The sequence below is a fragment of the Lipotes vexillifer genome, unplaced genomic scaffold (assembly GCF_000442215.2).
Source record: "Lipotes vexillifer unplaced genomic scaffold, Lipotes_vexillifer_v1.1 scaffold505, whole genome shotgun sequence".
NCBI classification, from domain to species: Eukaryota; Metazoa; Chordata; class Mammalia; order Artiodactyla; family Lipotidae; genus Lipotes; species Lipotes vexillifer.
The window spans coordinates 1727559-1752154 of record NW_006785581.1 but is presented as its reverse complement, the minus strand read 5'-3'; the positions used below and the strand labels follow the sequence as shown (position 1 = coordinate 1752154).

General features: G+C 39.1%; 1 protein-coding gene across 3 annotated transcripts in view; it reads right to left on the bottom strand.

Annotated features, from left to right (window-relative positions):
* Positions 1-24596, bottom strand: part of NELL1 (neural EGFL like 1) — an 881356-nt gene that overhangs the window by 700029 nt on the left and 156731 nt on the right. For all 3 annotated transcript variants that reach the window (XM_007457631.1, XM_007457632.1, XM_007457633.1), the window contains one exon: positions 19985-20081. In XM_007457631.1, coding sequence (XP_007457693.1) covers positions 19985-20081 — 97 coding nt within the window. The remainder of the gene's footprint in view (positions 1-19984; positions 20082-24596) is intronic.

Sequence of the window (24596 nt, the reverse complement as noted above, 5' to 3'; positions counted from 1 at the left end):
AACCATAAACAAGACCAAAAGACAGCCCTCAGAATGGGAGAAAATATTTGCAAATGAATCAACTGACAAAGGATTAATCTCTAAAATTTACAGGCAGCTCATGCAGCTCAATAACAAAAAAATAAACAACCCAATCCAAAAATGGGCAGAAGACCTAAATAGACATTTCTCCAAAGAAGATATACAGACTGCCAACAAACACATGAAAGAATGCTCAACATCATTAATCATTAGAGAAATGCAAATCAAAACTACAATGAGATATCATCTCACACCAGTCAGAATGGCCATCATCAAAAAATCTAGAAACAATAAATGCTGGAGAGGGTGTGGAGAAAAGGGAACACTCTTGCACTGCTGGTGGGAATGTGAATTGGTTCAGCCACTATGGAGAACAGTATGGAGGTTCCTTAAAAAACTACAAATAGAACTACCATATGACCCAGCAATCCCACTACTAGGTATATACCCTGAGGAAACCAGAATTCAGAAAGAGTCATGTACCAAAATGTTCATTGCAGCTCTATTTACAATAGCCCGGAGATGGAAACAACCTAAGTGCCCGTCGTCGGATGAATGGATAAAGAAGATGTGGCACATATATACAATGGAATATTACTCAGCCATAAAAAGAAACGAAATTGAGCTATTTGTAATGAGGTGGATAGATCTAGAGTCTGTCATACGGAGTGAAGTAAGTCAGAAAGAGAAGGACAAATACCGTATGCTAACACATATATATGGAATTTAAGAAAAAAAAATGTTATGAAGAACCTAGGGGTAAAACAGGAATAAAGACAGAGACCTACTGGAGAACAGACTTGAGGATATGGGGAGGGGGAAGGGTGAGGTGTGTTAGGGCGAGAGAGAGACATGGACATATATATACTAACAAACGTAAGGTAGATAGCCAGTGGGAAGCAGCCGCATGGCACAGGGAAACCGGCTCGGTTCTTTGTGGCTGTCTGGAGGGGTGGGATAGGGAGGGTGGGAGGGAGGGAGACAAAGAGGGAAGAGATATGGGAACATATATATATGTATAACTGACTCACTCTGTTATAAAGCAGAAACTAACACACCATTGTAAAGCAATTATACCCCAATAAAGATGTTAAAAAAAAAAAAAAAGAAAAAAAAAGAAAAGGATTTCCCATCCACTTATCCTGTAGCAACATATATTATACATGGAAGTATTCCTTTTGTTTTCTTAATGACTGATTTTGTCACTTTATAAATTACTAATTGCCTCTCCCACACCTTTCTTCCACCTGTCTCCCTCCTCTGTCTTTCCACTTTTAATCTCCAGCACACATGTGTGTGTCACACAGATCATTAGGTGAAGATCAATGATGTTGACTCGAACAAAAATGGAAATAAGAACTGACAGCTTCTCAATCCCTATCAACACAAAAACTCAAGGCAGTTGATATTTTTTCTGAAAAAGAGGTCATGAGGGTCAGCCCACATACTGGCATAAAAACATGTTCTTGCCAAATGAATCAAGATGGGAATGCTAATTTATTTGAACGGATGTAGTTCCATGCTGGATTAAATGAAGGGTGGCAATGTACTGTACAAATACCAACTGTAACCCAAAGAAGTGTGAGTGTATGTATGTGAACCTATAAATACACACCTGTGTATATATCCCAGTACCTCCCCATGACAAGAACCAAAAGGTCTTGCACTGAATTGTCATATGAACTAGAGTCATCCCTCAGTAGCTGGAAGGTAGTGATTCTGGGACCCTCCATTCCCCCTCCACCACCCACCCACCACAGATACCCAAATCTGCGAATGCTCAAGTCTTTTATATAAAATGGCATAGTACGGTAGGTCCTCTGCATACAAAGGTTCAGCATTCATGGAGTCAACCAACTGTAGACTGAAATTGGTTGATTCTGCGGATGTGGAACCTGCAGATAGGGGGCCAACTGTATTTAGTGCCCAGACATTTGTCAATAAAAGAAGCATTTGCTAAGCCTGTAGTTTTCTTTAGAAAACGGAGTTTTATAAAGTATAAAGCAACGAACAACAAAGAAGCTCGGTCAGCCTTATTTCTCCCAGAAAAATCATGTGGATTTCTATAGATGAAAATGTACCTTAGAGCACAGCAACTTCTCCCCAGAAAAGATGAAATAAGGGATAAAAAGACAGAATTTCTATTATTTCTCTTCATTTAACTTTAAATGTATGTACACTTAACTGAAAAAAAAAAGAGAAAAACTCTGGCTGGGCCTATAACTAGTGGACCTCATTTGATCTCATTTTTTGAGACCTATGCTTTACTTCATACCATTCACCACAGCAGTATTTCTCAAACTGCCAGTTTCTTAAGAATCACATTGAGTATTTGTTTAACATTCAGATTCCTGGGTCAACCCCGGACTCTGTTTCAGGAGGGTTGGAGTGGGCCCAGGAATCATCATTTTTAAAAGCCATCCCAAAGGATTCCCATGAAAGGTCAAGGGGCCCCACTTTGAAAAACCCTGCCCTGTTGTCAATCACTTGGATTTTCTGGAGCAAGAGTGTTTACTCCTTACAAGTTCAGAGTGGTGAAAGTAGCACCTGCATCCGGTACACAAACAGAATAAAATCTTACTGATTCGGAACTGAATGGCAACTAACCAAATCACTAAATTATAAAAACCGTGAAAGCAAAAATCATAGGTTTTCACCTCAGCTTTCCCTGCCATTCCTATCATAGTATATTTCACGAAGTAGGTACCATCAATACCTAACCTGCATCAAATTCCTAATAACTATACATTATATAATTGTAAGAGAGCAAAATTTGCCACTCAAAATGTCTCATTGGCATGCAGATTATTTAGACCTGAAAACAATCAAGGCCCAAAAGACACAGGAAAAAACTTTGACCTTCCCCCTAACTGCCTAAAAGAATTTAGATAGAGGGCCTGTTCCCAGAATAGAACTGTCATCAGAAATATCTGCAAGGAATATGAACTAGGTGTGGTGGGGCAACTCAGAGATCAGCGTGCACTCTGCATCCCACTGTCTCTGCATGGCCCAGCAAACATTTATTTACTGAACATTTGCTTTGCCATCTCCGCGTGAATTGCCTACCTCCCCTTGAGTCCCAGAGACCTACCACCACACTCTGTTGTTGTCTTTAGCTGAAGACAGTATTTAAGGTGAGGGTTTCAGCCATTTTGGTAAGCTACTCATGGGTCTCTGCCATGTGTATATGTTATTAAAATTTGTTTTGAGTTTCTGCTAATTGGTCTCATGTCAATTTAATTCTTGGACTTGTCAGAAGAACCTAGAAGGGTGGAGGAAAATTTCCTTCCTCCCTGACGCAATACTGAACTATAATTTTCACAGCTATTAAGAGTCTGTGAAAATCATGTAGAATGCTAGTTGTTAAACTAGGGGAACATATCAGAATTTTAGAGGAGGGTGAGGGAGCACAGTCATGTATGAAATTTTGACAGTGGTTCTGAGGTGATTTTGAGACGCCCGATGAAAACTACTGATCTAGGGCCAGATTACCTGGTCATTTGACCTATGAAAAATCTAAAGCTCTGATACTTTAATTAGCTTTCCTAAAGGACACCTTAATCTTAGGCCATCAACTACAGGTCCACTAACTCCAAATGAGGGCTGGGCCACTGCAACACAGTTTAAGTAAGATATATCATTTGAGAAAGTCTCACAGTTATGTGGGCTTTGTAGCACAAAATGGTGCTACAAGGAAGTCCTGTTATCAAAATGAGGTTCTATCTTAACTGCCTTCATGGAAAGATACTATTCAACCAGCCATAATGATTATTTGCATTAGATACTAACAGCTTGCTAAAACAGTTTTTCAATGCTGGAAAACTGAGGTCCTTTTAGGTAGCCTAACATTCTCCCCTGCAATCTTATTTGCACTATTAATTTGCTAAACAATCCATTTTCTTGTTGTTAGTGCAATGCTAAATCTCAGCCCCTCTGAGGATCTAAAAAATTCGCTAAGGGGCAGAGCCCAAATTAATAAGCTTTTACTATCAGTACGATGGAAAGAAGAAAAACAGATATGTTTTCCTCTTTGTGACATCCACCTGTTGCCACCTTCTACTTCCCCCTGCACTCAGCTCACCAGGCACTGAAAACTAAATTTGTACCAGGCAGGTTATACATTATGGGTTTTTTGTCTGGGGCACTGATGCCCATTATTTCCGTCGTTCCAAAAACATTTACTCATTTCACAGTATGAAATATAAGAAGATGCAATAAAAAGATTAGAAAAATTATGTCATTATTATCCTCTTATGTATGGAATAACTATTAGGCAAACCCTACTAACACTCGGAGCTTTCTGATACAAATGAAAGCAGCTTTGCCGCCAAACAAATGCTAATTCTTTTTTTAACGCTCTTATTTCCCTGCAGATCTCTGTTTACATTGAAGAAAATGGTTCCATTTTTTTGTATGCTAAAACACTGAAACAAATTGCTTTAAAAGGGAAAGGAAAAGGAGGTGGGGAGGGTTCCTGGAAGGCATGTAAATATATGGATGAGGATGTGTTCTGTTTATAAACTGGCAAGGACCCAAGCCTTGGCAGCAGGCTAACAAAAAGTAAGACTTGGGAAAGCGACAAGGAGGATTTTCACAATGCAGCCAATTATGTACTTCTGCCCTGAAGACAGTTAATAAAATATTCCAGCTTGCATAAAAGCCAAGAAAGACACTTGTCGACTTTCATTATGATCAATAAAAACTGTCAGTTCATTAGCATAACATTAGCTGTCCTGCTGTTTCCAAAGCCTTAATGCATAGAAATATTAATCTACAAATATGTAAGATTCCCCAGTTCTGTGACTTTGACTTTTTGCATGAAAGGAAAAATGAGAATTAGAGATGGGAGGAATCCAATATAGCTTCTTTTCCTATGTGCCTATAAACATATGTTTACCATCTGTGGAATTATGGGAACCAGCTGAGGTAAAAAAAAAAAAACAACAGCTGTGGCATTAAAAAAAAAAAAAGTTATTTCACTTCCCAGTGACAGCTCAGCTGTTAAGGAGACAGTGAAGCCCAGGTAAGGGAAAGGTTTCAGACCCAAGTTCACCAGACAGAAGAATAGAGAGAGACAGAGAGAGAAAGGCTTGGCCTCTGTGAAAGGCTTTGAGATGGGAATTCTCCACGAGATCACAGCTATTAGAAACTGTCAGAACACTCAAACCTCCAAAGCACTGTGATTCACCTAGACTTACCCTCTGGAATAATGACAGCATAATCATCTTAGAATGCATCAAAGGGAAACTGAGCAGTAGGCAACCACCTTGATAATGGAAACCTATGAGAATCAGAAGATTCAGATAAGCCTATCACTACTGGCCAACTATTTTCTCAAATGAATGCTGTTTTGAAGTGAAGAAATTCCCAGCCTGTGTTCTGTGTCTCTGATAGAAAGTAACTAAAGCTAGAGGCTTATGAGCCAAGCAACAAGCAAGTGATTCCACCCTCTGCTCTTTTATCAGCAGCATCTTCATTGCACTATTCCTAACGATGCACCAGGACCCAGAAATTAGGTTTGACAAGTGAGCTTTTGCTTTTACTTTGCCTATGAAATGATGTATTCATACTTAAAATAGAGAATAATACAGTTTTAACCTGAAAACACAACATAAGCATTATTTAGTTCTGGAGCCAAAAGGCAGGTGTGGTTCTTGGACCCAGGAGGCAGCTTCTACCAGGTATATATTAAAAGCCTGAGAAGTCACCGGAGAAGTGACTGCCTCTTTTACAGGGAGATTTTTGCAGCATTGATCAAGATAATTTCTGTAATGAGACAGTGATACATTCCCCCTACCCCAGCCATCTCACCTCACCAAAGGATGGAATGAAACATGGGCTGGTATATAGGGAGATGAGTTTTGAAAGGTTTCCTTCTAAAGAGCTATTGGATGGAGCTACTCCTATAGGGGAACAAGGAGAATCACAACGCTCCCTAGGGAAATGTGGTGTGTGGAATTGCCACCTCCTTTTGGTGCTTCTCACTGGGACCACCTGTTTCTTTGGGCTAGAGCCCTGGAAAAAGACAGGTGTGCCTCCTCCACAGGACATGGCATACCTAAGTGAAACACTCCACCATCTAACACAGTGACTAGTACATAGCAAGCAAGCCCCTAAAAAATATTTGTTGACTGAACAAGCAAAAATATTGAATAAGAAAAGTTCTAAGCTTCAATCCTATTTCCATCACTTGCAAACTGTGAGACTGGCAAGTTGCTTAATCTCTCTGAGCCCCATTGCCTGATTTACACAGCAGGGATAACACAGTCGGCCCTTTGTATCCGCAGATGCACAGTTCACAGCATACATGGATTTTATATAAGGGACTTGAGCTTCTTTGGATTTTGGTATCCACAGGGGTCTTGGAAACAGAATACAGAGGGACAATTATAATAACTACCTTATTAGGATTCTCTGAAGGTGACACACAGTTAACTAAGATAATATATGTCCAGCCAGACTAGGTCTAGAACATAGAAAGCAGTTAATAATTGTTGGTACTCTCTTCCTCATCTCCACAACCCACCTCTGCAGGAAAATGATTGTCCAAGTCTGTCAAGCTGGAATAGATTACAGGACAAACTATTCTCCCTGTCTTAATCACAAGCTCCCAACTAAAACAGAAGTCCCTAAAAGGCAGCAAAAGTGCCTGTCTTTACTACAGTATAGAGTTAAGCATATACGGAGCATTAAATACATAAGAAAGAGGGAGAAGGAATGCATGCTGAAAACCTACTAAGTGCCGGGTGCTTTTAATATATATATTCTTATACAATCTGCATTACCTTTATGAGAGACATCTTTGCACTTTACAAATAAGGCAGATTTATAGCTAGTGCATTTATTCATTCATGTTAAGAGTACATCATCTGCCAACTGTGTACCTGATACTATTTGAAGCACTTGCTGAATAAAACAGACACAGTTCTGACCCTGGTAAATCTTAGAATCTAGATAATGTGACCAATAAGAAACAAGTGAGCCCCCCTATAAACTATTCAGGATCAGCTACCTAATTTGCAGAGTCCCTTGTTTAAAAATTATTGAAAACTTGAAGGTAGCAACAGCAGAGCCTTAAACCAATCATGCGGGCCTTTTTTTTTTTTTTTTTTTTTTTTTGCGGTACACGGGCCTCTCCCTGCTGTGGCCTCTCCCGCTGCGGAGCACAGGCTCCGGACGCGCAGGCTCAGCGGCCATGGCTCACGGGCCCAGCCGCTCCGCGGCATGTGGGATCTTCCCGGACCGGGGCACGAACCCGTGTCCCCTGCCTCGGCAGGTGGACTCTCAACCACTGCACCACCAGGGAAGCCCCATGGGGGCCTTTCTAAGTGCAGCACCTGTGGGATTGTTTTCTTCATCCTGCTCAAACCTGCTGGTGAATTCTGGCAAATTTTTCATTTCAGTTGTATTTCCCAGCTGTGGAATATCTATTTGGTTCCTTTTAGTAATTTTTCTTTATTGATATTCTCATTTGTGCATATATAATTTTCTTCACTTCCTTAAGCTCTTTGTCCATGTTTTCCTTTAGCTCTTTGAACACATTTAGGATAGTTGTTTTCAAGTCTTCATCTAGTAGGTACAATATCTGGGCTTCCTCCAGAATGGCTTATGTCCATTTATTTTCTTTCTTTGAATGGCAATACCTTCCTAGTTTTTTGTTTGCCTTATGACTTTATTTGAACACCGGACAACTGAATATTGTAATGACTCTGAAGATCAGTCTCTCCCTTCCCCAGGGTTTCCTAGGGGTTTTTTTGTTTGTTCTTTTTTGTTTATTGTTGAATGCTGTAGTAATCCATTTGTTTAGTAACTTATCTGACTTTTTTTTTTTTTTTGCGGTGCACGGGCCTCTCACTGTTGTGGCCTCTCCCGTTGCAGAGCACAGGCTCCGGACGCACAGGCTCAGCGGCCATGACTCACGGGCCCAGCCGCTCCGTGGCATGTGGGATCTTCTTGGACCGGGGCACGAACCCATGTCCCCTGCATTGGCAGGCAGACTCTCAACCACTGCACCACCAGGGAAGCCCTCTGACTATTTTTATAGAGACTGTATTCCTTATTATGTCTGGTCACTAAAATCTCTGTTCTAGAACTTGTGTTCAGATAGCTTTTAGACCAAGATTTCCCTGAATGCCAGGAGCTGGGAGAGGGGGAAAGTTGGGGGAGAGCATGCTATATGCTGGAGCTCTCATTTAACACTTACCCATGCTTGCACTGATCCTAGGGATCAGCCCAAAGTGAATGCTTAGGGTATTCTCAGGTCTTTTCTGAGCATGAATCTTGCTCTGGGCATGCATATAGCTTTCTAAATTCCCCATATACATGATTGCTTTTGAATGCCTTAAACTGCCCAAAGAATCTCTCTCCTCAGCTCTTCCTCCTATCTCTAGATTGTCTAATGTGTGTCAGCTGTAATCTTTTGCCGCAGACTGTTTGGTAGCTTTGCAATATTTTCAAGAAATGTCCACCAATTATTTTGGCCTGGGAGAATTCTGAGTTAGGTGAAATAGAGGTAAGTGCCTTGTATCAGTCCTTCAGATAGTCCCAGACAGAACAGACATACAAAATAATTTGTAGATAAGATTTGCTCTGCTCCCTCTAGAGCCAGAGACTATTTTCCCACACTGGAAACATGGGCTGACGTCTTCAAGACTGCCGCTGAGCTGTAGCTGGTGTGGGGCGAGGGCAAGAAAAAATGCCATAAAGCTTTCCTGCTATTTTGATGTTGCCTTTTTCTTGATTCAAAATTAACTTGGTTGCTACAAACATTTAATGTTTGCCAAAATTCTGACAAAGTTGGTTCTAACAGTTTCTGCTTGTTTTTTGATGTTTCTGTGGAAGTAAAGAAACTTGGAGCTGCCTGCTCCACTGTTTATTGCCATCCAGCTACCTTTGTTCTAACAATCCCTCCTGGAGATTCAGATGCAGTCTAAAGCTGGAGAGACACTAATCTAAAAAGACACTAATGCAGAAGCTAATTATTGACTGTATCTTATATTTTGTGAGATCTTTAGAGAGACCAAGGTGAAACACTAATCTAGACCATCAACACACGTCACCTATGTCAGTGCACTCAAATTTGAGCCTTCAAATCTACAGATCAAAACCAGTGAGAAAGGCCTTTTAAAAATATATAAATTCCCAAACCCTACAGTTCAGATTCTCAACAAGTGGGTCTAGGTAGGCATAGAAATTTGAATTGTAAACTCTTCCCATCTGATTCTGATGTCTTTCCATGACTGGGAACCAGTTGCTGCCCTTCACTACAGACATAAGACCCCTAAGAAAAGTGTAGCTTCACCAGTGGGTAACTAGCTACAAAACAAGAAATAGCATAAGTGAGAGCCAGTTTGGAACAGAGACACTTGGACAAATTTCTGATGATTCTTGGACACGTGGAAAATCACAGGACATGAAAAAAATCACCTGTATGGATATGGATATATGTACATATTTATACAGAACATGAAGATATGCTCCTACGTTGTCTTCTAAAACTTGCAAAGTTTTGCTTTAACATTTAGCTTTTATTTGCTTTTTGTTTTTTGTTTTTTGCGGTATGCGGGCCTCTCACTGTTGTGGCCTCTCCCGTTGCGAAGCACAGGCTCCGGACGCGCAGGCTCAGCGGCCATGGCTCACGGGCCCAGCCGCTCCACGACACGTGGGATCCTCCCGGACTGGGGCACGAACCCGCGTCCCCTGCATCGGCAGGCGGACTCTCAACCACTGCGCCACCAGGGAAGCCCATGTCATGATTTTTAATTTCAAATATTTATGATGTACAAAAGGGTTGAAACCAAACTACAGCAAATACCTGTGAATTTCCCACCCACCTTAAATAAAATGTTATCACTATATTTGAAGACTTCTGGGTACCCATCTCTAATAAAATCCCCATTTATTCCTCTTAGAAGTTAAACTAGTCTGAATTTAGTGCTTATCATTCCCATGCATTTACCTTTTTACATGTGAATATATAAATAAGCAATAAGTTGGATTGTTTTGATTTTTACACATACAAATGATTTAATACCATAATATTCTCCTACTACTTGCTTTTTCATTCAACATTATGTTTGCAAGTCATCAATTTTTATTCAAGTTCTATGATTTTAATATTTACCACAATTTAAACCTTCTCCCAGTGATAGAGTTTTTTCCCAAATTTTTGAAATTACAAAAGAAAGAAAATGTTCCTGTGATAATGTCTGTACGTATCTTCTTGGGTACATGAGTTTCTTCAATGAAGAAACATAGAAAGAAGAGTTTCTTCAGTGTTTATACCTGTAAGTTAGGTTCCTGTATCATAAGGTACACACATCTTCAACTTTATACAAAATCTCCCTAATTGTTCTCCTTAGTATTCTACCAATGCAAGTTTCCACTACAATGAGTATGTGTCCTGTTCTCAACTGTCTCCCTCACACTTAACATTGTGAGGTTTTTTGCTGGGTTTTTTTTTTTTTTCATTTTTGTCAGGCTGATGGCTAAGAAATTGTATCTACTAATGGTTTCAATTTGCATTTCCAAGATAGCTACTGAAATGGAATTCCTTTTAGTACATTCATTGGCTGTTCACGTTTCCACTTTGGGGAACTGCCTTTTCATATCTTTTGCCAGAATTTTTACTGAGTTATAAGAATATTCCTTATTGATTTATAGCATTTCTTTAATGGATACTATGTCTTTGTCAACTGATCCTTGTTGCCAAGATCGTCTGTGATGAGCAGATCTTTTTATTCTACATATTAAACTTATCAATATTTCCTTTAAAGATTATTTTTTAAGCTTAAGAAATTTTTCTCTAAGAACATGAAGATATGCTCCTACGTTGTCTTCTAAAACTTGCAAAGTTTTGCTTTAACATTTAGCTTTTATTTGCTTTTTGTTTTTTGTTTTTTGCGGTATGCGGGCCTCTCACTGTTGTGGCCTCTCCCGTTGCAGAGCACAGGCTCTGGACGTGCAGGCTTAGCGGCCATGGCTCACGGGCCCAGCCGCTCTGCGGCATGTGGGATCTTCCCGGACCGGAGCACGAACCTGTGTCCCCTGCATCGGCAGGCAGACTCTCAACCACTGCGCCACCAGGGAAGCCCAACATTTAGCTTTTAAATCAACTGTGTTTGTAAATTTTTTTGCATATGGTGTGCAAATACATATTTAAAGCTTTTCCTGTCACCATACACAAAAATCAATTACATCAATTAATATATATATGAAATATTTAAATAACTGATTTTCCTAACCATTTATCAATGAATACGTCTTTTCCCTTGAAAACTTGAAGGAATGCCACTTCAAGTTTCCAAGTTGCCACATGTAATGGAAGGGTATCCTTCTGGCTTCTCCATTCTGTTCTATTGATTCATGTGCCAATTCTTGCACCAATATGACATTATAAGATTCCTATAACCTTATAATAAGCCTTTGTATCTGAAAAAGCCAAGTCCCTCTCCCATTTTCTTCTTCAGAATTGTCTTCATTATTCTTGTTCTTTAATCTTCCATTAGAATTTTAGAATCAGCTTGTAGGTTCCGCCCAAAAAAAAAAAAAATCCTGTTGGGAATTTTACTATAGGTTCAGAGTCTAGCGATGAATTTGAGAAACTGACTTTACTGCTTTAAGCCTCCTTCTCCAAGAACATGGCATATTTCTTCCCATTTAGGTGTTCTTTAATATAGTTTTTAATAGAATTTTACAATTTGCTTCATAACTGTCTTGTATATATTTGATTTTGTTCTTAAGTACTTACACATTTTTATATTATAAACAAAATATTATATTTAACTGTATCTTTGTTATTGCTACTGCTGCTACTTTTGTTCAGCAATGCAATTGATTCTGTTTTTCAATTTTGTATTTATGCAAATGAAATGAAAACTTTTGTTCGCACAAAAAGCGTCCAACAGTCCTTCTGAACTCTCTTGGTCATTCTAATAATTCATGAGTCCAATTTTTTGCAGACAATTATATACTTCATGAATAATTATATTTTTCTTTTTCATAATCCTTAAGGTTTTAATTTACTTTGCTGGTAAGAATCTACAGTATAGTGTCAAAAAGAAACACAGTAATAGGGATGGCCTGTATGATTCCTGACTTTAACAGGAATTCTCTTAATATTTAAACCATAAGTACGACGTTTCTATGTATGTTTTCTTTATATACTTTTTATCAGTTTAATGAAGTTTCCTTCTATTCCTATTTTGCTAAGAACTATTTTTATCATGAGTCAGGACTGAATTTTATGTAGTGCTTTTCTGCCTCTTGAGATGACCACAGTATTTTTTTCTCCTTTGTTTCATGTGTTGAATTTCGTTAATAAATGTTTTGGTGATAAAAACAAATTTATATTGTTGAAATAACCAATAACTGGGTCTCTCGCTCTCTCTCATGCACACACACACTCTACTAGATTCAGTTTGCTAATATTTTTTTACATTTTTAATCTAATCTGTGTTCAAAAGTAAATTGCCTTGTACTATACAATTCCTTTCTTATACAGTCCTTGTCTAGTTTAGGAATCAAGGCAACTCTATCTTCATAAATGAGTGTTCTCATTTATTCTCTTCCCTAGAAGAGTTTATGTAAGATTGGAATGGTTTCCTTGGATGTAATACAACTTGCCTGTAAAACCGTCTGAACCCAGCAGTTATTTGGTGGAAAGACACTGTAGACTAAAAAAAATGGTCACAGTCCTTTGCTGTTTGCTGAGTCCATGCCCTGTGTAATGGGAATTTGTATCCCATCAAAAGGTGGAGTCAATTTCCCAGACCCCTGGAATCTGGCCTTGTAACTTGCTTTGGCCAAAATAATGCAGCAAAAATAATGTGCAACTTTCAAGCATAGGCTTCAAAAGGCCATTCCCACATCTGCTCCAGCTCTAAAACCCTGATCAGCCACCATGTAAACAAGCTTGGGCTAGAGTGGTAGAAAATGAGAGATCACATGAAGCAGAGATGAGCCATCAAACTAACGGCCATTCTAGTACAGCCAGCCCCCAGAAAACCTAGGAGCTAACCAAAGATGCATGATTAAACCCACTGAGAATATAAGAACAATTTAGCAAAGCCCAGCCCAAAACGACAACTCACAAAATTCTGAGCCACATAAATGGTTGCTGTTTCAAACCATTAAGGTTTGAGCTGATTTGCTATGCATCAAAAGCTAACTGATACAACAGATTTCGAATCATGAATTCCTGATGATACATTAATGATTCTAAGACTACCTGGGTTTTGCACTTAAGTCCATTTTGATAATTTATATAGTTTTAAGAAATTGTTCATTTTTCAGTCGTTTTCTATTTTATTGGCACAAAATTGTTAATAATTAATTACCATTGTTTTAATTTTTGCAGTGATTTTTGTGTGCTTTTATTATTTATACTGGTTTTCATACCTTCTCCCATTTTTTCTTGCTCAGACTTCCAGGTGCTCAGTCTAAGTTATTCTTTTCTGAGGAAGCTGCCTTTTATCACTGGCTACTTTTAAGATGTTCTCTGTGACCCTGGGGTTCTGCTATTCTGCTAATATGTCTAGGTGTGGCTTTCTATTTATCATCATTTGTGTAATAGATCATTGAAATGTTAAATTCTTCCCTTCCTTGCATCCATATCCCTGCAATGTTATATTGCAGAATAGTCCTACGAGGGATGAGTCTATTTATTTACCCCTCACTCCTGGCTTTCATCATATGACTTGCTTTGGGCAATAAATTATTAGCAAATGCGATCAAGCCAAGAGAGCCTTGAAATGCACTAGTGCTGTAAGGTTTCCTCATTTTCTTACACTTGAAAACTCAAGACTGCCATGTGGATAAGCCTGAGCAGACTCCACACACGGGGAAGAACTGCGTTACACCAGTCAACAGCCAATCTACCACCAGAGATGTGAAGAAGCCGCCTACTGACCAACCAAATGACAACAGACATATCAGAGAGCCCAGCAGATACCAGCATACCCAGACCAAGCCAGAAAGATCATCCCATTAACCCAAAGAATTATGAGCTAAATAAAAAGGCTAGGGACTTCCCTGGTGGCACAACGGTTAAGAATCCGCCTCCCAATGCAGGGGACACGGGTTTGAGCCCTGGTCCGGGAAAATCCCACATGCCACCAAGCAACTAAGCCCGTGCACCACAACTACTGAAGCCCGCACGCCTAGAGCCCGTGTTCCGCAACAAGAGAAGCCACCGCAACGGGAAGCCCGCACACCACAGTGAAGAGTAGCCCCCGCTCGCCACAACTAGAGAAAGCCCGCACGCAGCAAAGACCCAACGCAGACAAAAATAAATAAATTTTTTTTTAAATAAAATAGCTATAGTTTAAGCTTCTAAGTTTTCTAAGTGACTTTTTGATAGCAAGAGCTTACACTTTGATTGCACTGTTTTCTGTAATAAGAATTGATGTCTTATCAACTTTAGAGAATCCTTAGCCATCATACTTCTAATAGTGCCCATAACCCCTTTCTCCCATTATCTTTTGGAATTTTCAAATATTTATCGAAGCATATACATACATACACACACTAAATACATATAAGCAAAACACATACATAAAATTCTTTTCCATATATATGCATCTTCCCTACATTTTAACCTTTCCTATTTTCCTCTATCCCTGCACTACAATTAAGGTAATTATTTGACAATATTTTCCATTTCACAAATGCTCTCCCTACCTGTGTCTAATTTACTGTTTAGCAGATTCACTGAGTTTTTTTCACTTCAATAACTATATTTTTCATTTCTGGAAGTGACTTTTTTTGTGCGTGTGTGTGGTACGCGGGCCTCTCACTGTTGTGGCCTCTCCTGTTGCGGAGCACAGGCTCCAGACGCGCAGGCTCGGCAGCCATGGCTCACGGGTCTAGCCGCTCCGCGGCATGTGGGATCTTCCCGCACCGGGGCACGAACCCGTGTCCCCTGCATCAGCAGGCGGACTCTCAACCACTGCACCACCAGGGAAGCCCGTTTCTGGAAGTAACTTTTAACGCAGGTCTCCCTGGTCATATTTATCATCTCCAGTCATCATCCTTTTCTTTTAATTTGTTATTTTGCTTCTTTAAACATTTTAAGTATAGGGATTTAAAAAATTCTTTATCTTGTAATTCCAATTTCTACAGCCCTGAGGGATAATTGGGAAGTTTGTTGTGTCTTCCCGTTCTTACTCATGATGGCTAAAAACTCATATTTGCATGAACTTAATCTGTAGTAATCTTGTGAAGTTTGCATTAAAAGTGATTTTCCCAAAGATAATTTGTATGTTCTTCATTAAGAATCCCAAGGTGCCCAACCCAGGATCACATTAAGATAGTTTCTTGAGCTTCGTGAGTATATAAATCCAAATTTTACATCTGTTTGATGTCAAGAGCTGTGGTTTCAAATTCTTATCAGGGAACTATTTTGTGTGTGTGTGGAGATAAAGCAGAGAAAAGCTAGTCAATGGACTGCCTCCCTTTGCTAAGTAGTAGACTATTTCTGCCTACCCTTTCACTGGAGGGGTAGTCTTCTGAATCATGGCTTTATTTCAGAAGTTTCTGTCCCAACTTCTAAGCTTGCATGAAATCTAAGCCATTCTCCCCATCCCACACAGAATGTTGAATTTAAGCCTCTAACTGGAACTTTCATACATTGCTAATGAGAGTGTAAAATAGTATAGCCACTTTGAAAAATTCAATGGCATTTTTTATAAAGTTAAACATACACTTAATATATGGCCCAGCAATCCCACTCTGACATATTTACCCAAATAAAAATGAAAACTTTTGTTCATACCAAAGCCTGTATGCAAATGTTTTAATAGCTTTATTTATAAATGCTAAAAACTCAAAACAACCTAAATGTTCATGAACTAAGGAATGAATAAACAAATTGTAGTATATCCATACAACAGAATTGGAATGTTACTCGGCAACAAAAAAGAATGAATTCCTGATATACACAACAACATGGGTGAACCTCAACATATATACATACTTACATAAATGGTTCCATTTATAATGCATTCTGGGAAAGGCAAAACTATAGGGCCAGACAACAAATCAATGGTTGCTAGACATTTAGGATGAGGAGAAGACTTCAATAAAGTGCAGCACAAGGGAATTTTTGGAGGTTATGGATCTTTTATCTTGATGGTAGTTACATGACTGCATAGATTTTCCAAAACTTACAGAACCATACATTTAAAGAGGAGAATTTTATCGTATATAAATTACACCTTAATTTTTAAAAAAGGAAAAGGAAAGAAAAGCCCAGGACCAGATGGTTTCACTGGTGAATTCTACCAAACACTTAAAGAATTAATGCCGGGCTTCCCTGGTGGCGCAGTGGTTGAGAGTCCGCCTGCCGATGCAGGGGACACGGGTTCGGGCCCCGGTCCAGGAAGATCCCACTTGTCGCAGAGTAGCTGGCCCCGTGAGCCACGGCCGCTGAGCCTGAGCGTCTGGAGCCTGTGCTCCGCAATGGGAGAGGCCACAACAGTGAGAGGCCCACGTACCACAAAACAAAAAAAAACAACAACAACAAAAAAGAATTAATGCCAATCCTTCTCAAACTCTTTCAAGAAACTGAAGAGGCAGGAACACTCCCAAACTTATTGTTCAAGGCCAGCATTAGCCTGATACTAAAACCAGATAAGTACACTACAGAAAAAGAAAACTATAGACCAGTATCTTTGATAAATATAGATGCAAAAATTCTCAAAATATTAGCAAACCAAATTAAAGAGTACATTAAAGGAACATACACCATGATCAAGTGAGATTTATCCCTGGGATGCAAGGATGATTCAACATATGCAAATCAATAACTGTGATACACCACATTAATAGAATGGAAGATAAAAATCATGATCATATCAGTAGATGCTCTGTCAAAAACATCTGACAAAATGCAGTATCCTTTCATGATAAAAACACCCAAGTTGGGCTTCCCTGGTGGCACAGTGGTTGAGAGTCTGCCTGTCGATGCAGGGGACACTGGTTTGTGCCCTGGTCCGGGAGGATCCCACATGCCACGGAGCGGCTGGGCCCGTGAGCCATGGCCGCTGAGCCTGCGCATCCGGAGCCTGTGCTCCACAACGGGAGAGGCCACAACAGTGAGAGGCCCGCGTACCGCAAAAAAAAAAAAAAAAAAAAAAACAGAAACACCCAAGTTGGGCATAGAAGGAACACGTTTCAACATAATAAAGGCCATATATGACAAGCCCACAGCTAACATCATACTCAACGGTGAATGGTTGAAAGCTCTTCTTCTAAGATCAGGAAAAAAGACAGGGTGTCTACTCTCACCACTCTTAAGTCAACATAGTACTACAAGTCCTAGACAGAGCAATCAGGCATGAAAAAGAAAAAAAAAAAAGGTTTCCAAATTAGAAAGGAAGAAGTAAAAATGTCTTTGCCTGCAGATATGATCTAATACACAGAAAATCCTAAAGACTCCACCAAAAAGCTTTTATAACAAATCAGTGAAGTCAGTAAAGTTGCAGGGTACATGATCAAAATATATAAATCAGTTGCATTTACATACACTAACAACAAAATATCCAAAAAAGAAATAAAACAATTTCATTGACAATAGCATCAAAAATAATAAAATATTTAGGGATAAATTTAACCAAGGAGATGAAAGATCTGTATACTGAAAACTACAAGACTTTGATTAAAAACTGAAGAAGACACAAACAAATGGAAAGATATCCCATATGTTCATGGATCAGAAGAATTACTACTGTTAAAATGTCCACACTACCCAAAGCAATCTGTAGATTCAATGCAATTCCTTTCAAAATTCAAATGGCATTTTTCACCGATATTGAAAAAATAACCTAAAATTTGTATAAAATCACAGAAGACCCCAAATAGCAAAAGTAATCCTGAGAAAGAACAAAGCTGGCATCACACTTCTGGATTTCAAACTGTACTACAAAGCTATAGTAATCAAAACAGTATGATACTAGCAAAACAACAGCAACAACAACAACAACAGACACACAGACCAATGGAACAGAATTGAAAACCCCAAAATAAATCCTTGCCTATATAGTCAACTAATATTTGCAAACCATATGCCTGATAAGGAGTTAATATCCAAAATATACAAAGAACTCATACAATGCAATAGCAAGATAAAGTCTGATTTTAAAATTGGCAGAGGAACTGAAGAGACATTTTTCCAAAGAAGACATGCAAATAGCCAAAAGGTACATGAAAAGGTGCTCAGCATCACTAATCATCAAATAATGCAAATAAAAAACCGTTATGAGATATCACATTATACCTTTTAAAATGCCCATCATCAAAAAGACAAGAGATATGAGTGTTGGAGAGGATTAGAGAAAAGGGGAACCTTGTGCACTGTTGATAGAAATGTAAATTGGCACCGCCACTATGGATAGCAACATAGAGGTTCCCCAAAAAGTTGAAAATAGAACAGCCATATGATCCAGCAAGCCCACTTCTGGGTGGCTTCCGCATAATTTGGGGTATATATCCAAAGGAAATGAAATCACTACCTCATAGAGATATCTGCAGCCCCATGTTCACTGCAGAATTATTCATAATAACCAAAATATGGAAACAACCTAAGTGTCTGTAAACAGATAAATGGATAAAGAAGATATGGTATGTCTATGTGTGTGTACGTACACACACACACACACACACACACACACACGCACACACACACGAGTGGAATATTACTCAACCACGAAAAAGAAAATAATCCTGCCATTTGCAACATGGATGGACCTTGAGGGCATTATGCAAAGTGAAACAAATCAGACAGAGAAATAATGTACAGTATCACTTATATGTGGAATCTAAAAACCTGACTCATAGAAACAGAGAGTAGCATGATGATTGCCAGGGTTTAGAGGGAGTGGGGGAAATGGGAAGATGTTGGTCAAAGAGTACCAGCTTCCAGTTATAATATGAATAAGTTCTGGGGATCTAATGTACAGCATGGTGATTATAGCTAATAATATTGTATTATATAATTGAAAGCTGCTAAGAGAGTAGATCTTAAATGTTCTCACCACAAAAAAGAAATGATAATTATATGATATGATGGAGATGTTAGCTAACATTATGGTAGAAATCATTTTGCAATATATTAAGTGTGTCGAACTGTTGTATACCTTAAACACACATAATGTTATATGTCATTGATATCTCAATAAAGTTGGAATAGAGAAATAGATTAAAAGAAAGAAAAGGAATAAACTTAAATATCTAACTTCCTGATATTGGCCTACATCCCTCTGGTTTTCACTCTCCTTCATGTATTTAGCCTCTAAGGATATACCTTATTATAAGTGCAATGACAAATCATAAAAGATTTCTGTTGTTTTATCCAGCATTTACAGGCATTTTGAAGCAAGAGGATTTTAAAAATATCTAGTCGACCATACTGCCAGAAGCAAAATTCTGCCATTCTATTGAAGAACAAGACAATCTTTAAATTTCATGATGTTTTTAACTTTTTCAATTCACTTTATCACTGAATCCTCACGTTTCTATGAATGCAGTTATTGTATTGGGTTGGCCAAAAAGTGCGTTCAGGGTTTTTCCAAAACACCTTATGGGAAAACTCGAACGAACTTTTTGGCCAACCCAATATTACCCTCTTTATAGACAGGAAAACCAAAGCTCATGGAAGTTGAGTCGCTTCTTATTGATTATCTAGACTAGACATCCACCCAAAACTGAATTAACAGGTTCTGACAATGAAAACCAATTTGAAGATTACCTTAAATCTCCCAGAAGTAGGGCAATGAGAAACATTTTGAGGATTATTTACATTCTGGATCATCCATATCTGGCAGTAGAGTGAAGTGTGTGACCTTGGGCAAGTCATTGAACTCTCTGTCTAGTCTCAAAACACCTACGTCAGAGAACTGTTGTGACAATTAAATGATTAAATTCACATCAAGCACACAGAAAAGCAAAAGTAGAAAGTAGTGCTTACTCTGAATAAACCATGCTTTTGGTTGCGTTGACCAAGCCATAAATTGCTTCCTGGGGGAAGGTTGGTCTCAGGAGGGTCTATCACACGTTCATAAATCCTATAAGGGCAAACAACACAGTTACTAATAAAGAGGCTCAAAGCAGAACCAAAAGGTACATGCACACTGTTTGAAGTACTCATGGCATTAGCAGCTGGTATAGAGAGATGAAGCCAATATGTGGCACATTTCAGATGACAGGTAACATAAACAGATCTGTTTCCTGACAACACTTAGACACATTATCTGGGCCCCTCCTGGCTTTCTATCTTTGCCCTTTTGGCAGGGGAAGAAGGAAAAGGGTAACATTTTTGAGTGTCTATATTCTGAGCAACAAATTACATACAAACTCTGTGAGTAAAGTGGTTTTGTCCATGTTACAGGTGAGAAAGCTGAGGTTCAGGGACCGTAAATGGGTCAACCAAGACAGCCAGGGAACAGTAAAGTTGGGATGAGAATCTCCACCTGTCTGGCTGCAAAGCCCATGTACTCTCCTTTGTGCTCTACTACTCCCTGACTGCTTTATTCAGCTGCTACTCATTTCTACAGTAACCTCCTCTGCCCCTCTAAATAACTGAGTAGCAGCTGCACACATGATAATGTGCCTAGTGTTCAAAATCAAGTAACTGAAGTCATCATCCAATGAACAAATATTTATTGAGGATTTCTTTATGCTCCAAGCTCCATACAAGGCAACAGGAGACAGAGCAATAAACCAGACGTACAAAGTCCCGCCCTCATAGAGTAAAAGACAAAATTCTGTACATGAAGAAAACCTTCATATGATATAGTAAGACATATAACTAATACAGAGAAGGCAACAGTCCCAGGATCTTTGAAAGCACTGATAAAAACCTACTCAACAACTGAATTGCTCTGTTGAGCAATTCAATTGAATTGTCTCAGTTGCTCTGCCCTCCCAAGCCCCACGTCAGTCAGTTACAAATCCTGAAATTTAGAAACAGTCCCTGTAACCACCAGCTGATCACAGGCCTCCACCTCACCCCTGGCAAGTACCTTCCAGCACCTGAGTACTGAGAAGGGAAAGGAAGAGCTTGCCTAAGAACTGAACTTGTCTCCTTAGATGCTCAGAAGATTCTGAATGGGGTGAGATATAGGGACCATCTGTGAACTTCCATTCCTCATGATGGCCCTGTCCATTCCATTCATTCCTCTGTCCTTACTTGGAGCAGCCATGGGGAGAATCATCCCCCAGGTAGGTCCAGAGGTCTAACAACTCATCAATCCTCCCAGCTGGGATGCAGCTGACTGCCTCCTGGCAGAGAGTGATGGATTCCTCCAGCAGCTCTCAGTAGGAAAGTGCGGAAGACCTGAAGGATTGTCCAGTTGTGTCAAAGCCAGTGAATGGTTGCAAGGCCGTTGCAGCTGGGAACTATCACACTGCAGTCTTACATCTTAGCCACATCATGCATTACTCTCCTATTCCCCACTGGAAACATGCTGTTCCCTAACAATACATACAAAGTATTCAACTGACAAAGATCTAAATATATCAGATCCCTCTCTATTAATTATCTTTCCATTATAAATGGAGGCTCGAAACATAATCAAGGAAAAATAAGTTTCCCTGAAAAAGACAGCCTGTGTTTTCTCCACAAAAATGCAACCTTTCTTTCTGTATGTTAGAAGGAAACATTTTAAATGAAACAATTTGTCAAAACTGCTTTAATACAAGAAGATGCTATATACTTCCTTAAAAAAGTTTTTTTCTAATATTAGTGAAAAACTAGAAACAAGCCAAACTTACAACAAAAGAGAAACACATACGTTACAGTAGTTCAGCTTGACAGAATTTACTAGTCATTAAGAGTGATTAAATATGCAGGTTATGAAATGTGGGAAAATATATACAAAATAATTTTCACCAGAGGAAAGTAGAATGCAAAATTATTTATGCACTATGGACATAACGATGCAAAACTTATGTTCAACACTGGTGAATTTCAGAGGAGGCCAGAGAGAAAAGGAAATTGCTATTTAGGGGAAGAGGCAGAAGCATAATTTTCTAGGAGTTCATTTCACTAAAAAATTGAAAATGTTGTCAAACTATTTATCTTCACCTTCATTTTAAAACATTTGCATCTATCAGAGTGAGAGGAGCTTTCCATTCAAATGCTTTCTTTTTGGTTTTCAATATGCTAGAATGTGAGCTCCAATGAGCAAAGGAGGCCTTTATCTAATGTTTACTAAGTGCAGGATCCTGGACTGGATCTGGGGGCAGGAAAAAAGAAAATCTCATAAAGGACATTAGTAGAAAACTGGTGAAATCTGAATAGAAACCGTAGATTACAAAATAGTATTGGTGTTCAATTTCCTGATTTTGAGAACGTGGATAGTGTTTATTTAAATGTCTTGTTCTTAGGAAATATGCACTGTAGTATTTAGGGGTAGAGGGTCATGAGGTTTGCAACTTACTCTCAAAGCGCTCAAAATAACAATGTGTATATACACAATATAAATACATACATATGTAAACACACATTATTACTTTGAGAGACAGAGCAGAATCTGAGCAAAGTGTTTATGATTGTTTTTTGGACCATTCTCAATTTTTCTGTAGGATTAAAATTATATTAAGCTAAAAATTTTAAAAAGAGTGAAAAAGCTAAAAAGGTCTATAATTATGTAAACTAAAACTACATACATGCAAAACTATTTTATCGATTAGCCAAAGATATACACAAACTTTAAGAGTCACATAAGGTATACGACAGTGTTTTCCTAAAGGAATGGGAATGGTTGGAGGTGGGGGTAGTGAAAGGAAGGAAGGGAGGGAGGTGGGGAGAGGAGAGAGGGAAAGTGAGGAAGGAAGGAAGGAAGGGAGGGAGGGAGGGAGGGAGGGAGGGAGGATTGCATGGATTAATGCTGATAATATCTCATAAACTAAGAAACAGGATTATCACATCCCTAACCTCACCCTTGTACAGGGGGAGTTATGACACCAACATACCAGACAAATACAATCAGAATCTTGGCAAAAGGGCTGCTGATCCCTGAGCTGGACTGGCTCATGCAAATAAGCTGGTAGGGCACAATGATCTACCACTTAAATGTAGTATTGCCCAAATCAACTGAAATGAAAAGTCAAAGCTAATACATAAACTCCTTGGTTTCCAGTGTGGTCAGGAAATCGAATACTGTATTCTGATATTCTACTCTTCTGATTAATGAGGTTTCCTTCCCATCCGGAAACATCTGACTATCTACAATGTGTGTGACACTCTGTTGGCTATGGGGACACACAGGCGAAGTTAGCACAGCCAAGTTCCTGCCCTCAGGTGAAATGCCTGAGCCAGACAGACAACACACCCACACACACCTTACAATTCAGTGCAATAAGTGCAAGGATCTGCGGAAGCAGAGAAGAAAGAAAATATCGTGTAGCTGACTCACTTTGTTATACAGCAGAAACTAACACAACGTTGTAAAGCAATTATACTCCAATAAAGATATTTTTTAAAAAACAGAAAAGAAAGGGAAGACTTTCCAAAGGGGACACTACAGCTGAGTTGTGAATGAAGAATAAAGTAGAGCTGACACACCCACATAACAGCCAGCACTTACACAGTACCAAGTGTGTGTCAAGCATTTGTACTAAGGACTTTCCTTATATTGATATACTTAATCCTCACAATACCACCATCAGGCAGGTATTCTTGGCTTGGCAAGGTTAAATAACTTGTCCATGTTTAGGCAGCTGGTGAATGGCAGAGCTGGGATTTGAGCCCAGACCCCAAGTCTGTGCTATTCACTCAAATAAATTAAAATTCCTGGGACTTCCCTGGTGGCACAGTGGCTATGAATCCGCCTGCCAACGTAGGGGACACGGGTTCGGGCCCTGGTCCAGGAGGATCCCACATGCCGCGGAGCAACTAAGCCCGTGTGCCACAACTCCTGAGTCTCAGTGACGCAACTACTGAGGCCAGTGCACCTAGAGCCCGTGCTCCACAACAAGAGAAGTCACTGCAATGAGAAGCCCACGCACCGCAACGAAGAGGGGCCCCCGCTCGTCGCAATTAGAGAAAGCCCGCGCACAGCAACGAAGACCCAACGCAGCCAAAAATAAATAATAAATTTATAAAAAAAAAAAAAAGGAATTAACAGCATTAACTTCTGTTGCTGTTTAACCTGGTTAGAGTGCACACTGACAACCTACTTAGATTCTAAACTTTGGATTAAAACAAAATTTTTGGACAAAGTACATTTTCTATGACATACCAAAATCCCAGTATTTTTACTATGTTAGTTTTGAAATGTCATTCATTAGCTTTTTTCAATTCTTTCAAGACGTAAGTCACAAACTTTTCTATGCAAATTAAGCAAACATCTTAATATCTTTTACATCCCTCCAAAAAATGTAATTCTTTGACATTTACAAAAGCTTGACTTTTGTTGAAAGTTCATCATAAACTCACATTAGACAGGAGAAGGGCTCAGGAAAAAGAGGTATAAGAAATATTTTATAATATATTAGACTGTACGTTTGAACACACAATCAACAAACCAAGAACAACAACAAAATACATAGTTTTTATATGAGTAAAATATGACAAG